The 17,251-nt window shown below is 46.2% G+C and overlaps 1 protein-coding gene across 3 annotated transcripts in view; it reads right to left on the reverse strand.

Annotated features, from left to right (window-relative positions):
* Window positions 1-16,525, reverse strand: part of FERMT1 (fermitin family member 1) — a 35,362-nt gene extending 18,837 nt beyond the window's left edge. Inside the window, exons 1-7 of one of the 3 annotated variants that reach the window (XM_034764100.1) lie at window positions 16,338-16,525; window positions 11,696-11,869; window positions 8,095-8,328; window positions 6,824-6,970; window positions 5,908-6,121; window positions 4,183-4,285; window positions 2,895-3,002 (exon numbers count right to left, since the gene is read on the reverse strand). In XM_034764100.1, the coding sequence (XP_034619991.1) occupies window positions 2,895-3,002; window positions 4,183-4,285; window positions 5,908-6,121; window positions 6,824-6,970; window positions 8,095-8,328; window positions 11,696-11,846 (957 nt within the window). In that variant the 5' untranslated portion in view covers window positions 11,847-11,869; window positions 16,338-16,525. Of the gene's footprint in view, window positions 1-2,894; window positions 3,003-4,182; window positions 4,286-5,907; window positions 6,122-6,823; window positions 6,971-8,094; window positions 8,329-11,695; window positions 11,870-16,094; window positions 16,285-16,333 lie in introns of those variants that run through there. The other 2 variants (XM_034764098.1, XM_034764099.1) reach the window with 2 other exon arrangements.
* Window positions 16,526-17,251: the final 726 nt, after the last annotated feature.

Raw genomic sequence — 17,251 nt, forward strand, 5'->3', positions numbered from 1 at the left:
CATTTCACTTGGAGCTACGCTGTGAACAAAACTACTGGACCTAACTTTCTGGGCCAAAGTTAATGGGAACTGCCACGATGAAAGTGCTCAACAAATTTATGAGGGCCGTTGGGAATGTGATAGGCAAACTATAGCCTACCATGTTAGAATGCCACATGCCGTTCGAGATGCAGCGTGGATGCAGGAATTGAAAGGCAAGGAAAAGCTGAATGAAATCAAAACTTTCAGTCATGGGAAAATGAGTTATGGATGGAAAGTCACATGTCCAAAAATGGATTTATATTTATTTTATAAATTTAAGGATAAAAAAAAAAAATAAGAGGCAGTGGGTATTAAAAAATGCAGTATACTAGTATGTAGATGAAAAGTGGAGTCGGTTTTGTTAAATACACGCAGAGATGTCCAAAAAAGAAAAACAAACAGGAAGAGTAGCGACGGCATATCCAAAATTGGGCATCAGTACATCTAAAAGAATATCCTACTGTTTGGCTGTCATGCAGAGGTGGATTAAGGTCTGCTGGGGCTCTGGGCTGGAGCAAGTGGGGGGGCCCCCGGCATTGGAACCGTGATCTGCCCCACCCCTTCCGCCGCAGTCCCACCCCTGTTCCACCCTTGGCCCCACCCCATTCCACCCTTTCCCCCCCGAGGCCCCGCCCCATTCCACCCATGGCCCCAACCCATTCTGCTCCTTCCACCTCCCCCACTGCCGCTGCGACCCCGAGACCGGAGAAACTCCGTGCCACAACAGGGAGTGAGAGCTCCTCCAGCCTCATGGCCTTGGTGGGGGGAGATTTTTCTGGTAGCCCCAAATTGGCCAGAGCCCCTGGGCATGGGCCCCGTGCAATAATCCGCCACTGCTGTCATAACAGCTGAACTAGTAGCAATAAATTAGATCTGGGATGTATGCCAGCAGCAGTGGTAATTTTTTTCGGATTCAATCTCAGGCCTTATGGCAATAAAAAAGGGCATCTCAGTACATAGAAATGATTTAATCAATTAAGATATTTCTAATAACAGAGTTAATACAGATGGGGATACGTGTAGCATTAGCTCGGACCCCAGTGCATAACACTGAATGAAATGGCAGACAAAGCAGCTAAAAGAAATAGAAGGATTGACATAGAAATACACTTGGGGAAACGTAGTACAGAAAAATGGAAAAGACGAATGGCAAAAAAATTGGATTAATGAGAAAAAGAGGCAGAAGATTTTTTGAATTGTGCCCTAGAGTTCAGGATTACAATATACGTCAGGGCCTGGCTAGGATGACAGAAATGCTTTTATTAAGAATGCAATTTGACCATTGTGGCTTAAACAAATCTTTTTTGAATAAAAAGTCACAAAGATGGACTATGTTCACTCGAAGGTGGAAGAAACAATCCATCATCTTTGATGGGTATGTCAGGGCTTTAATAAAGAAACGGAACAGCTTTTGAGAAAGTCAAACATCTTAAGGCAAAAAAAATTACATTATGTGATTTAGTAAAAGAATTGGGAAATGGGGTATTATTAAAAAGGCATCGGGCAGAGCAAGAGGCTAAAACCCGCTAAGTATTGAGGAATTATAGTTGGTGGCAGGTTGTGACTATTCAGTCAACTCTGCTACGCCATAACAAAGGGAAAGAAAAGAAAGAAAGCAGGGGGCTGCAGAGAGAGGAACTGCAGTCACTCTCAAGGGGAGAGACGGTAAGGTAGGAAGTAGCCAGGGATACAGCAGTGAGGTTTGGGACTGTGCAGACCTTGACTGCTTGTTGTAGGGTCTCTAGGCTGGAACCCATGGAGAGGGCGGGCCTGGGTTCCCCTACCAGCCACTGAGCAGCGGCACCATTACGGAGCTCTCAGAGGAAGGACTGCCTGGGACATTGGGTCCTGAGAGACTTTGATACCCTGGAAGGGGAGGACTAGCGTGACCTGGCTGGAGGGGCAAGCTACAAAGCGGGATTGGTTGAATCCCAAAAGAGCAAGACAAGGAGCGTGATGCAGTGAGCAAAAGCTGGAGGGATGTTGGACTGGCAGAACTAATCCCCAGATGCAGCCAGAAGGAGGCGCTCCAGCAGCAAGTAGAACACCCTGTGACACCTGCGTTATACAGGAGGTCAGATCAGATGATCACAGCAGTCCCTTCTGGCTTTGCAACCTACAAATCCATAACTCCAGCCTTCAATCCATACTCTGGGGCAAACTGGATCTAAATTCTGCAGCAAGACTGCAGGATTCTGTGGCACTCAGAGGTGGCAAACTTTGAATTCCATGGAAACTCCATTTTAAAATGAAGGGGTTTTATCATCAACTATTATTTGTGTGGCAGTAGTCCAGTCTTGAACCAGAACCCTGTAGTGTTATATCACCACAACACTATTCCTTGTGCTATTTATTGTCAGGTTAATCTCAAATGTACTTGACACTGTCCCCACATTTTCAGTTTTCAGTGTGCTGCAGATTTTTATATTGCCAAAATATAACTGCATTGTAGAAACCCTTGGGGGTAAAGTGGGATTTTGACAGGTAGTAAATAAAGCAACTTTGTCTAAAACCTCCTTCCAAAGAAGCCATTATTAAAAGGCTACCCTGTAGGCAGTTAATACTGAAGAAGAAATGCTTTCTGAAATGGAAAATAAATAGCTCTGATTTAATGTGGTTATAGTTGCTTTAGAAACGGTTAATAAATGGTTACATAAGGCATATGTGTTGCATGTAAATAATGGACATTGTTTTAACCTGAGCATGAAACACTTTACAGAATCCAACAATCAATCTCTGGAAGAACTCTAAACACAACTGCAAACAACTGCTCAAGTCGAGGAATTAGCTCGTGCTCTCTCCATTATGTTCCTGCCCTAGCTTGTGTTTACCCCTTGAGAAAACCGGTTTTTCAACTAGGATCAAGTACATGCCTGTAATGCAGCGAAGATCAACATTTCTTCCTCCGTGCAATCGATTTCTTCTAATAGGATGGCCCACCGGGCTTGTTCATATAGCTGGTTTATTCGCACCGCATCATACTGGAGGCAGAGAGACAAAATGCTGCATTAGTTCATGTAGGAACTCCTTGACTGGAGGAGATCTGGCACAGCTACAATTTACAATGTAACTTTCCTGATTTACACCAGCTAAGGATCTGGCCCTAATTAATTGATGTTGTTAAAAATAAAACAAAAGCAGAACTCTACTTCCTGTAATCTTGTGTAACTCACTATCAGTGCAGATGCAAAGAACTAAGGCGCAAACTTACCAAAGCACTCAAGTAACTTTAGGAGCCTAAGTGCCAGTTTCAAAACCGACCTAGGCACTTGAGAGTCTAAGGCCCATTAAAAGGCAATGAGACTGAGGTTCCCAGTGGCATTTCAATGGGCGTTTGCACCTGCATACCTTTAAAAATCTGACCCAAAAGTGACTTTTGAAAATGAGATTTAGGCTCCTAAGTACTTTTGCAAATGTTACCCCGATTATTCTTGTTGCCCACGTTGAGAGAAATGCAGGAAATAAACAAGCTCTTTTGAAAGCCTGACCACTTCTTCTGGTGGTCTTTGGACCAGGCCCTTATAGTTAAGAAAATCTCTGAGCCATATCTTGGCAGTGCCACCTTAAGGGCCCGGAGCCCAGTTGGGGCTACACTCCCTGCTCACAGAGCACTGCATGGATCCTGGTTGAGTTCAGTGTCCTTGATGGGTGGCTGCCTGGGGGCTGGAATCTTTAGTGACTCCCGGGAGGGAGGTTGGGGGGCAGGTCTCAGCTCTGGAGATCTGGAAAGCGGTGAACAGAGAGGAACAGCCCAGGGGATGCAAAACCTCTCTGGCATGCAGTCAGGAAGGGAGGAGGAAACAGGACCCCCAACAACAACCCCAACAGATATCAGGAATGTATTTGAAAGGAGACAATCCTGGGGACACAGCTCTGGCCTCTCTCCCATTCTTCTGGCCTCTCTGGACCCAACCCAACTCCCAGTGGGAGCCTTTCCATTGGGTTTTCCAACAGCCACTTGGGTATCAAATACTCAGCGAAGAGGGCGAACTCTTAGCTGAAAGATCCGCAAGGAGCAGAATTCACTGAATATGAGACTTCTGAGCAACCCTTTATTGCGCTTTAGCTAGGAATCACAAGAGGCTTGTGCTGCAGCTCCTGAACACGAAATCTGGGCAAACAAAGAGAAACGACAGAAACCAAGAGTTAAGAGACTCTTACCTTTGGATTCAGATCAAAGAAAGTGTAGTACTTAAAGCGTAAGAGAAGCTGATCGTCCTCCTGGACGCTTTGTTCCATAAGCGATCGTGATGAATCCAGCCAGCTGGAGAAAAAACAAAAAATAAATTCAGTTGTGCCAGGAAAACAAACAATGTCAGATACAAAGCTACAGAGTAACTCTAATGAACGAATAGTTTTGGCTCCTACAAGCACAGGCAAATTCACATAACTGAAGCACACTGTATTTTTGCATGGGTGTCTAAAGTATTTAAACAAAGGAACACAAGAACTACCAGGCTGGGTCACAGAATATCAGGGTTGAAAGGGACCTCAGGAAGTCATCTAGTCCAACCCACTGCTCAAAGGGGTCAGACCCCACATCCACCCAATCCACTATGTTCTTTTTCAACAGTAACTAGGACCAGTTGCTTCAGAAGAAGGTTTAAAAAACCCTGCAGTAGGCAGTTATGGGGTAACCTGCCCCCCCAGAGAAGTTTCCTCCTGACCCCTACTAGCAAGATGTTATTTAAGCCTTGAAGTATGAACTTTAAGCACAGAAGTCAATGGGGCTACTCATAAGTGCTTTGCTGACCAGCTCCCTCAATGTCTAAATGACAAAGTAAAGGCTAAAAGACAGGATCACTGTCAGTGTGCAGTAGGTCAGCTTGTGGAATTACAAATCCTGATAGGCCCCATCTAACAAGAGCACTTTGGTGGTCATCTCATGCCAAAGCATGCACCAATATCATCATATGTCAGCAAAGACCTAGGAGTCGTCTTTGTTGGGGATGAAGAGCCAGCAGAGGGAGCACAACACAGTCATTTTTGTAAATCTTATTGAGTAGAATTTGTCTGTGGCCTGCAGTAGTGCATTGTTTAGTCAAGGTGCATTCCTGGGAGGAATTACTGATTTGCAATGATTGAGAGGAGGGGGTGGAGCCGCTTAGGTGACAAAAAGCTAAAAAAAATAAATACAAAAAATGCAGTTTTCCTTTGTGGAAAGTGCTCGCAGGCTCAGTGATTCCTCTGCCAGGTCTTCAATTATGGCTGAAGTCTAGGCATCACGCAGAGGAGCAGGATCGACGCAGGATCTACAGAGGATGTGGGTCTGTTACAGCCTTCACTTATACGGCAACTGCCATCTTGGTCAATACACTAAGGATTGAAACTGGGTCCTCCAGAGCAGAAAATATAAGTCTACAGTAGGGCTGATTGAAAAATTTCCAGTTTTTCTGTTAAAGTCCAAGCTCTTGAGTTTGGCTCTTTAGCTCAAACTGTAGCAGGTCATGCTTTTAGCTCTGGAGGTCCCCAGTTCAATCCCCACTGTGTCAATGAAGATGGCGGCCATCACACATGCCCTCAGCGCTTTATTTAAGGAGAAGCCACCATACTAGATAGAGGGCCAAATTCTCCTCTCAATTACACCAATGCGATCTTACACACTTCAGTGGATTTGCAGTGGTCTGAAAGAAAAATGTAGTCTAGAGTCTTTTTATGTTACGCTGCTGATCACTTAAAACAAAATAAGTGGCATAAAGGCAAAAAGTAGAAAAGAGTCAAAGAAGCATTTATGAGACAAGAGCTAGATCAAAGGACCCCTTTTAAAGATACCATGCAACTAAATACAAGAGTTAGGTTTTCAAATTGTGTGTTTCATTTCTGAAAAGGCTGGATTAGTGTCAATTCAGCTAAGCGAGCTTACACGCCAAAGAGAAGCATCCTTACCCTGCATTAAGTTTGGCTTTGTCAGCTAAGGTCCGAGGCTGATACATTTCAGCCAGTGTTTCCGGAGAACAGTTGGGATGGCTGAAGGCGAGGATGCTGCAGTTCGGTGCGGTCAGAGGGCTGTCACTGAACCAAGTAATAGTAGAAGAGACTGGTGTTCCATTGACAGGATCATAAATGGGAATCATAGTTTTACTGTATAAACCAGGACTTGCTGCAAGTTAAAAACAAGAATGTATTATTATAAGGGGAACTGGGAGTGACCGCTATCTTTATGTTGCCTAGCACTTTGTTATACAGGATTCTAAACCATTTCTTTGAGAAGCTCTCACACCTCCATTGTTCAAAGCAGGCCTTAGATATTTGCCTGGGGAAATGCCCGCTGGGTAGAGAAGTGCCTTTTCTTTGTCCCATGAAATTCCACTCAGGTTTGGCTGATATATAAAATGTTAAAAAAAAAAAAAAAAAATCAACCGTTCCATTCTCTCTCTTGCAGCATGTCAGAAATGACTGACCATTCCAAAGCCGGGCTCACTCTGCCAATGAAGCAGTAGCATATACTGTTTGCAGGGTTGGGGCCTTCGTCAGATACCCTTTTTGTCTGTGTGGGTCCTTCAGGAGCACCGGGACAGAAAAACTATTTAAAAAATAGTGACATAAAACCACAAACGCTGGCATGGAGACTCAAAGGCTGGGATAGGACCTGAAACTACTTTCAAATCATTTAAAAAAAAAATCTGGCTAGATTTCATGTCAACAGCAACCCTTTAACTTCTGCTTCCCTGCACACCTCTGTGCCGCCTCCTGTTTTAACTGCACAACATGAAGAACGGTTTCCCCTTCCTCGGCCCCAAAATATTTCTCTTTAAAAGAAAAAAAAAATCAGCTGAATAAAGTCCACCTGGGTTTTCGTTACCTGGTGATCCTGAAATCACTGGAGAGTTGTACAGGTTTAAAATGTCTTCTATGACGGGTTCTTTGTTGTTCTTGTCTTTTTTCTTTTTCTTTTTCAAAGTATCTTCTGACTGTTTCAACAGAGAGAGTTCTTCCGACCGTCTAATATCTACAATGATAAGTGCTGAAGTTAAGGCTACGGAATCTTACTAGATAATGGCCAATAAAAACCACATGCGGCAACGGCACTTGGGACTCCTCCGTGTTCAGGGCTGTATCCTACAACACAGCTCCATGGAAGCACCCACAATCCAGCTGCAAGTAATAATCCACTGCTAATCGCTGCTTGGGAGAAATCCATCATTGGCATACCAGGTGGCTCAGGACTGTAGTATGTTGATAGGGCTGTGTGGGGAAGCAGGATGGATGTCCTGGTCTGAGCAGTGCTACAAATTTCTCAAGCACTAAAATTCAGTTCTTAATAGGAAAGAAATAAAGGCAATGGGCCTGATCAAGTCTCACCTCATTTATGCTAATGTACTCTGGGAGTAACTTCACGCACCCTGCGGGGGCTACTCTGTGGTAAGGCCGGTGTGAGAGCAGAACGGGGCTCAAACTCTTCTGCGCACAGCGTGAAAGAAGTTGGTGGCTTCAGCCACCTAAAGCCACCCTCAGCACTCACACTAATCAGCAACTACGTGGGTCGCAGGAGAAGCTCCTGATAATGTTATGGATCAGGGATCTGTAAGGGCGGAAACTCACCCTGTTAGCTAACCTGCACTGGATACTGAACATAAAAGTCTGTGCTCTCTTCAGAAAGGTCCAGGCCTGTGGTCTGGGACTGAGGTCATAGAGTTTAGGGCCAGAAGGGTCCACCAAACCTCCTGTATAGCACAGGCCACCAACACCACCCAGCCACCCCCACACCAAGCCCAACAATCGGAACGAGACCAAAGGATTACAGCCCTCAGGAGACTAAACTATTGTTCTTTGCTGCAGTACCGTGGAGGGACAGCGGTGCACCAATGCCTGGGGCCCTGGTAGCGGCAGGGACGTGATTAAGGGAGCTATGCCCACATGATCTTAGCCAGTGACCCTCACCCCATGCTACAGACGAAGGCGAAAAGCCACCAAGGTCACTGCCAATCCGACTGGGGGGAAATTTCTTCCCGGCCTCGAATACGAGGGGTCTCTTTGAACGTGGTAGGAGTTTTGCATGAGTAGGGGCTGCAGACACCGAGCCAACAGGAAGCTCTGAGACACAGCTGCAATCAGAGATGAAGCGTCACTTACTGAGGGTTTTGCAGATGTCACCGACAGCCTTGAACACCACCGCAGAGAAGCTGACCTTCAGCCGCACGGTTTTCATGTTCGGCAAGCAGAGGCGTAGCATCTTGTGCTGCGTGGTAAAGAGCAGCTTGGCATCTGCTTGCACCCCACACTTATCCAGCGTCCAGTGGGTCTTCAGAAGCCAGCACTTCTTCTGCTCCCACCAAAGAGCGTAGTCTGACCAGTCCCGGGATAAGTCTAGGGCAATATCAAACAAGGGAATGCAAAGTACGCCATCAATAACAAACTATAAAGCGGATCCACTCCAAAGTCTCCGCAACACGGAGCTACGGATCAGACAAACAATGAGACCGTTGTTACCATAGTACAAATATTAATAATTAGAAACCCTGAGATCGAGGCCCCAGTATGCCAGACACTGTACAAACACCCAGTAAGAGACAGTCCCTGGTTCAAGTTCCCCGAAGAGGAAAAGGGAATTAAACTACCATCTCCCAGGCGAGTGTCCTAACCATCGGGCTATTCTAGTGTAGGGCTCCCTCAATCTCGCCTTTTGCTGTTGTGCCTCTTTAATTTAATAATTAAATAGTAATTGGGCCAGAGAGCGTGAGGATGATTCGGCAGCCTAGTACACCTGAGAGGTGACAGATCTCTGTTCCAATCCCTTCTCCCACTCAGGTGGAGGAGGGTCTTGAACTGGGGGTCTCCCACATCCTGGAATGAGCACCCAATCCACTGCAGCTTGGGAGGGAAGTCCCACCCTAGCTGTTTTGTGTGAACTCACCGGAGGGGCCTGAGCTGGGAGGCAGGCTCAGAACCCACCTACTGGATTGGGCCCCTGCACACGACTTGGGAGCTGCACACCCCTTCCCCAGTTTGTAACTGCTCCAGGGCGTAAGCAGGAAACAGGCATTCAGAGGCCTATCGAGGCAGTAGTGTGCACGCTCAGGAAGCAGACGGGCACTCAGAGAGGCTGCAGTGCACCTGCCCAGATGGAAAAAACTTGCGATACCAAGTGAGGTTAGCTACTACAGGGTTAGGTGGCAGCCGAGTGGGAAGTTTGTGGATTGCAGTGGTGTCTGTGAAGGGGAACAAGGGGAAAGATGGGGGACTCAGGAACTGAAAAAATGCCCAAGGCAACTACAGCAGAGCTAGGAGTTGAATCCACATCTTCTAAGATTTCTCCCACCCTTTGCCCATTTTAGCTATTTGGATTATACTCTCTTCAAAGCAGAGACCATCTCTCACTATGTGTTTGTACAGCACCTTGCACAGTGGGGCCCTGATCTTGGTTTGGAACCTTAGGAACTACTTCTATATAACTAGAGCAAATGGGTAGCTGTATGATTTGACAGATGTTCCTTTAATCCAGAATTCTCTACATTATTGCAAGAACACACTTCTTACAAAGAGCTTCTAAATAATGAACAACCTGAGCATCATTTCACCCACCACCTAATGAAATTTAACCAGAAATTTAAAACGCTGTTGGATGGATTATCTTTTAAATGCAGGAGCTGCTAGAAAGAGACAAGGTCTTGTGTTTTGCAACACATTTTAGTGACAGTGCTAGTCCACTGCTGGAAGAACAGTTTCCCTGGTAAAATTATTAATTGATGGAAAATTTTGGACCAGCTCTGAAGTGCTTTTGATGGAAAACATCTATTCCATCAAAATGAAATTTTCTGTGGGAAATGTCCAGTTTTATTTTTTTCTCCTCAGTTTTTATTGAAAAAAAAACTAACTGCCTCCCCCAGCACCCCAAACACAGAAATGTTTCAGTTTCTGCCAACCTGACATTTTTCTGTTGCTCAGGGGGAAAATTTTAGGTTTACTGAAAATTTTTGCCCAACTGATTGAAATTTTTCAGGTTTTGGTTCTCAAAAGCCAAATATTTTCCAAAAAAAAAAAAAAAAAAAAAAAAAAAAGTTGGTTTTTCTGCTGCCAAACCTGAAAAAAACAACCACCACCACCAGACTTTGCTTTTTTGATGAAAAACTTTGATGAAAAGATAGGAAATGGTGGATTCTCCACCTCTTGATGTCTTCAATCAAAGACAGGATGCCTTTCTGGAAGATATGCTGTAACCAAATCTAATGTAGTGAGTTGAATACAGGGGTAACTGGATCATTTTTAATGGCCTGTGTTATACAGGCAGTCCGACTTGATCCTTCTGGCCTTAAACTAAGAAGCAGCTCTCATTTTAAAACAAAAAATTAAAAATATATTGAACAAAGCAAATTCATTTGTTTCCAGAAAGTTGTAACATCGAAAGAGAACAGACACAGTTCATGTAGGATCTGGGGGCCGTGTTGCTGACCATCTAGTTCACTTGGTACTGTAGATTTCTTTTTGTTAAACGTCACAAGTAAAAGTCCATGCGGCTGTTTGGCTAAAGGGGCGGAGTGCAAGGGATTAAGGGAATGGACTTTGTGACCTTATTATTTTCCTTTGAGTTCTGAAATTACCCCGGCTTCCCCATCAGCTTCAATAGCTCCAGGCTGAATAGGATGTAGTCACTCTTTAAGCTCTTACAAATGAATCTAGTGAACTCTGTTCTATAACAACTACCACCTTGGAAAAGAAACAAGCCACTCAGAAGCATGTTTGATGGTGAAATGCCAGGGCTTTCTTGTGTGTGAATTCTTTGGCAGCCTTGTGTCGGTTGCATGCCAGAAGAACTGGCCTCTCAGTTTGGATGACACTGGTCTACACTACAAAATTACTTCGATGTAACTACGTCGCTCCAGCTTCTCCTGCCAACCTAGCTATTGCCTCTCACGGAGGTGGAGTTATTCACCGAGGGGAGAGGTCTCTCCCGGCAGCTTAGAGCGTCTTCACCAGAAGTGCTAGAGTGGTGTAAATGTGTAGTGTAAACCCATCCTGAATTACAATTCAGAGTCACAAAAGAGGTTCAGACAGTTAGTCACGATCAGGCCATAGCATGGCCTGAGCAAGCTGACCAAAGAAGACAGCAGCACTTCTGTTGTGTACAGGAGTCACAGAAGCAAGACGAGAAGTCAAAGATATGAAGAGTGGTGCCCAGATAACACCTCTTCTGCACCAAGTGCTCCACTCTGTAGCGGTTCCAAGTCTGAGGAATGCAAATCCCGCTGCATGCACACCTGACTAATATAGACAAGCCCTGCTCCGCAGTCAGCAAGAAGGTAACCAAAAATTGCTAGATTTGAAGATAGAGAGAATCATGCTTGTGGAGAGTGTGGTGGAGGAAATATCTGTATTATGGGAAATCTAGAGACAATGACATTTATAGTTAATATTTTTTCAGGTATAGTTGTATCTGGAAGCTCCTTCTTGGCCTGTATGGATCCAACTGCAAGATCAGGGCCCTGGGATAATTATTTCAGGATGCAGCTTGGCTGGGACACTGGATTGTGACTCAGGAAATCTGGGTTCTATTCTTGTCTCTGCCACTGAACTGCTGTGGGACCGAGGGCAAGTTACTTCACCTTGCTGCATCTTTGTTTCCTCTTGAACCTTTCCTCTGCCTTGTCTATTTAGCCAAGGAAGGGGAGGAGGGGGGAAATCTACACATGTAATTTCAATAACAGCATGCAAATTAACTCTCTCTCTCTCTACTCACTGATTTGTTCTACTAATTTGAGCATCACTCCACCAATATGTAGATCTCCCGAGACCCGAAGCGTAAATTCCTTTTGCTCTTCTTCATACTGATGATCGACTGTGACAATGAGCTCCCAAGAATTGGATCCATATTCTTTTGAGGAAGTCATCTCAGCAACCTCACCTGTGAGTTCTACAGAGTAAAAGAAAGTATAAATCAACAGATGTTCAAAATAAAATGCATTTAAACAAAAATAATAATCAAGAAAGAGACTTAATTAAGGGCCTGATGTGGGCAACAGCTCAGAGAGAGAAATAGCAGAAACTTAAGCAGAGGTGTGGCATATGTTTCCTCCAGAATCTGCTCCCACTGGATTTGAATGATTTTAGCCACAAAGTCAGGAGATATTTCTTCAGAACAGGGGGAACTTGAACCAGCGAAAGAGCAGAGACAACTCTGTTCAAGCAAGCTTCCCACTCCCCGAAGAAAACCCGCTGATCACGACTTTACAGATGCTATGGTGGAGGCTGTGAAGTTTCGTCACTCTGTCTATGTAAACTCATGAATTCCATTTGATTTTATGCACTCTGTTTATGACTGTGACCGTTGGTGTGGATTATAGCTTCCATTTTATGGTAGAAAATGCACCACATCTGAAAATCTGAAACAGGGCCATCAGCAACTGTATAGTCTTACCCAGATAGCTCCAGAGGGGTGCCAGACAGAGCCACTAGTTTTTAGCAATCCTCTGCCACTCAAAGTGAGGGAAGGGGAGAATGGAAAATCCCCCAACGTGAGAGGAGAAGCAGGAAGAGGTGTCCGACCCCGCTTTTCAAAGGACAGGCTCTCTAGCAAAGGGACGAAGACCATCACCGGAACGAGGAGACCGAGAAGGAGATGTGGGGGGCAAGGTGGACCTGGTCCCCTATGACCAAACCCTAAAGGACACTCAGAAGTGGCGAGGACTCTGAAGGAGGGAAATGCGTTCAGCTGTGCATTGTTTTTCCCCATAGGTCTGTAATTGTCTTGTACCGTCTATAGGTAAGGTGCATGTGTGTTTAAGAAGTTCTTGGCAAAGCCTGAGTGAGTACCTTGCGTTATCTGCCACGTGTCACCAAAGAGTTAAACTACATGCTGCAGCGCCCATGAAGGTAGAGCTCTGTGGAGAGTGTGCATAGGACTTGGGGCAGGTTCAGAACTGGTTTTGGGACCTAGGGCAGCTGGACTGTTGGGTCCCACCATCCCACAGAAGGGTGTCAGACAGAATGTGCCCAAGAGGTAAGGACTAGAGATAGCGTCTGGATGCGGCTCAGATTCTGTGGGCTTGGGAGCACATGGGATCCAAAGACTGGGTCCAGTACAGCAGACTGGTGACCGCCCACTAGTGGAGACCCTGCAGCAGAGACAAACCATTTCTTTGCCTACTTCACAGCCACAATGTAAGTTTTTTTTAAAAAGTCTTTGTATCCCATTTGGTCAGATTCAGGATAGGATTTCTGGCCCTGGAACGCCAGCACTTCCCTCCTGCTGCATTTGCCACAGGTCACCTGTAAGCCAAGGTGACCTGTTAGACCAAAGTCCAAGAAGTGGATGCCTAGGGGCAACCTGGTCAATGGAGGAGGAAAATTAGCCTTATGATTCATCGATTTTAGTCCTGCTTCAGGATGGTGTGTGTGTGTGGACTAGATGACCTCTCAAGGCCCCTTACAACCCTATACTTCTATGATTAGCTCATCTAGTCTCACCCTCTGTAGGACACAGGACGAGAACTTCAAAGAAAGCATTTATGTCCCGAGGCGTAGCAAGCTGGAGAACACGGGGAATGATCCCACAACCTCTCACATGACATTCCACTAGATAGCACAGTCTGTCAGGGGAAGGGCATTCTCCCTCAGCTTCCCACTCAACTGTCATTAGTTTCTGAGGGTGACCCATCCAAACAGGCCCTCTCGCGAGGGAGAGGGAAACTGAGGGTCCATCAATGAGGTGGGTAGGGATTTCAGGATTACTCACCCCCATCCCAAACACAAGGTCCAAACTGGGACTCACTGCGAGTTAAACCAACAGCCTCCTCGGTTAGCATCACGGTAGCCACAAAATCCTGGACCCCATTCAGAGGACTTGTCATCCACATGGATGTTAAAGTCACTGATCACTAACAGCTCTGGCACCTAGATACTCTTCCTCCTTCTCTTCAGTTTGGGTTACTGTAAAACCTATGGTTGTGTTTAAAGCTAGGAAGGCATATTCAAGTCCCAATCCTGAAGTTACATTCATGTGGATGGAACCTTCTATCTGGGTTGAGAGCCTCTGGCTTTCACAGAGCTCCCTGTGGGCCCAAGATCCCCCTGCACCAATCCAAGCACAGCTGGGCACCAAGATGGCCAGGGGCTGCTCTGTAATAATTTAAGAATGCCGTCCGTGAGCCGGTTATTGGGATGTTCGCTGTATGACTACACTGGGTTAAACAGGAAGGCTAAAGAATGACTTGAGAGGATACCTCAGTGCCCACGTGGGGGTTGTTACAAGGCAGTGGGGAGAGCCACTGGCCCTGTGGAGACTGGCCTGACCTCCTGTTGAGCCTACAAAACTGCGTTTGGACAGCAGGGACCCAAAGCCCACAAACCGAGAGAACAAAGAATGGTACAAACGATTCTCTCACTTAAGACAGGGAGACCGTTGTTGCTGAGAAGCTGGTCAGACTCAGACACATATAGACACCTGCTGGGGAGGCGTGAAGAAGTTAGACCATCCCTAGGAAGGCCTATATCCATGTCAAAACCTTCTCCCCCCCCTTACGTTGTGCTTTATTATTACTGTTGAAATCAAACAATGCTTTGGTTTAAGGCGGCCATCTGGACACTCTGTTCACAGACCCCTGAAAGGGAAGAACCACAGATGCTGAACCCAGCTGGACCTGCTGGGAAAGCACGGTTGATATACAGAGTATTGCAGCCACAGGCCTGGTCAAAGAGTAGGAGAATCTCATGATTTCACCCTGGAGATTATTATTATTTCACAGTTACAGAGCTAGTTACAGCTAGCTCTGTAACTGTGACAGGCGCCTTGTTTGATTTATTTCTCTAAAGCCTCTCTTCAATATTTCCCTTTCAAGGCAGAGGTTTTGTCTGTGATAAGAAAAACAAACAGTAATAGATAATCTAGCAGAGAAAGGCATAATGGGTACCAGTGGCTGGAAGTTAAAACCATACACATTCAAAGAAGAAATAAGACCTACATTTTTACCACTGAGGGCGATTAACCACTGGAGCAATCTATCAACAGAAATGGTGTATTCTCCATCTCTTGACATCTTTAAATCAACTCTAGCCTTGCTGGAAGGTATAATTTAGTCACACACAAGTACAGGGCTCAATGCAGGCGTAACTGGGTGAAATTTTACAGGTCAGACTAGATGATAATGGTGCCTTCTGGGCTTATATATGAATGAAGGTATTAAATCAATGGTTCTAAATAGTGTCATAGCAACAACATAATAGAAATCATTTAATTGCTGGAAAACACATTACAGTTACCTTCTTTAGAAAACACAAACTTGCACAGATAATAAATCGTAGCCCTTACTGCTCCAAACTTTACATCCTTTCATTAATTTTAGAGTAAACAAACTGGCATGAGGCCCAACCCGTCTTCAACTGAAGCCAATGGGAATTTTGTTTCTTTTCCTACTAGTTGAAAGTGGGGTTTTCCTTAGTTTAAATGATCACACCAGTGCAAAAAACAAAACAATAAAATAAAAATATTAACAACAACAAAATGAACTCTATTTACTGTAGGTATTTCTTAAGAACCTATGGCCTGGGCCTTTAAGAACTGATGCCAAAATTTATAGCACCTATTTAAAAACCATGATATTTGGGTTAGGAAATCAAGACTCTCAAATGTAAGTTTTAAAACATCCTGCAAAACCCTTAGGAACCAGCTTGCTGAACCCACTGAAGTCAATACCAAAACTTCTACTGGCTTTCAGGACTGCAGGATCTGGCCCAAATTTCTTCAACAGCAAACATTTGTGGGCTACCCCAGAGTGACACTGAAGAAGCGTAAGAGGCAGGACAATTTCTGGATTTAAAGGCTACCAGCAGTTAAAGTCAGAAAATCTGGTTGCCCCACATTCCTCCTCCAATCCCTCCCTCCAACTCAATCATTTCAGCCTGAACTTGGAACCGCTGTTTGTTCTAAAGCGGGTTTTTACACGCAGAAGTCTTTAGAAGCCAGGTGGAAATCAAGAACGCTCCCCGGGACTTCCACTGCCTATTTCTGCAAGCCGAGGACCTGGCCTTGGGTATCCAGATCGCATTCTCCAAAGGACCCATTAAGGCCATTAGGCTTAAAAAAAAAACCCACCAAAACACCCTACAATGAATATGTCACCCCACAACTAACTGCCACTTACCCCTAGGTTACAGATATCACACAAAGCAACCTGGTCTCTCCCACCCACATAGCAGGAGCTGCCCAGAGACCTGCAAACAGAGTAGGACTTTAAGGAAGAATCATTCCCCCCCTTCGATCACCACTGCCAGAGGAAGCCACGGGGAGCAAAGCAGAGGCTGGAGAGCCTGGGGGAGCTGCCCACGGGAGAAGGGGTCCAGCTGCCCCTGCTCAGGGTCATTCCCCACCCATCACACTCACGTGCCTTGGCCAAGGGCAGCTCTCGCCTCCCAGACCGGCGGCTGCTCCTTCCACCAGCACCTGGTGCCTAAGAACCGCGAGGGGGAGGCGCCCTCCTCCCGGCCCTGCCCTGCGCCGCGGCGGGGCCCCGGGGGGGCTGCGGGGAACCAGGGCGCGGCGTTAGCTCTCTCCCCTGCTCCTGCAGCCGGCCCGGCCCCGCTCCCGCGGGCATCCCGCCCCGTCTGGCAGGTCGGAGCAAGCCAGCCGGAGCGTGCAAACAGCACAGCGGCGGCTCTGCTCGCCTGCTGCACCGCCCCCGGCTTCTCCCTCTCCTCCCCCTCCCCCCAGCTAAATGCAACACAAGCTTGTGGCGCTGTACAAATTATCCATCCATGGAGCTGCGGTGACTCCCACCCCCGTGAGCACCTCACAGGCTTGACTGTATTTATCCTCACAGCCCCCCCTGTGGGCAGTGCTCGTGTCCCCCTTGTGCAGATGGGGACACTGAGGCCTCAAAAGGTATTTAGGTGCCTCACTCATTGGAATCAGCAGCAGCCTGAGGCACCTAAATACCATTGAGGATCGGGATCTAAGTGACTTGCCCAAGGGCACCCGGGAAGACTGTAGCAGAGCACTTTGCCCAAGTAGTTTTTTGCCCCTTGGATTCTCCAACTCACGCACCTTTCTCACGGCGCTGGCAAAATACAGGTCGGTCCCACTGGTGCTTATTGACAGGCCTTGCACGCTCAGGTTCTTGTGCGATAAGACGGAGCCACAAACACGTGCACGAGGCCAGACTTTCTGGCGTGTTGGGAATGTTTGCTCAGGATGTCAACAGCAGCCATAGACAAAGTATAATTGTCAATCCCCCGCTCCTGCTCCCGGGGCAGATGTAACAGAGGATGGGGATTTCCAGCCACTCCTGAAAGACTGGGAAAT

The sequence above is a fragment of the Trachemys scripta genome, chromosome 3 (assembly GCF_013100865.1).
Source record: "Trachemys scripta elegans isolate TJP31775 chromosome 3, CAS_Tse_1.0, whole genome shotgun sequence".
Lineage (NCBI taxonomy): Eukaryota > Metazoa > Chordata > Testudines > Emydidae > Trachemys > Trachemys scripta.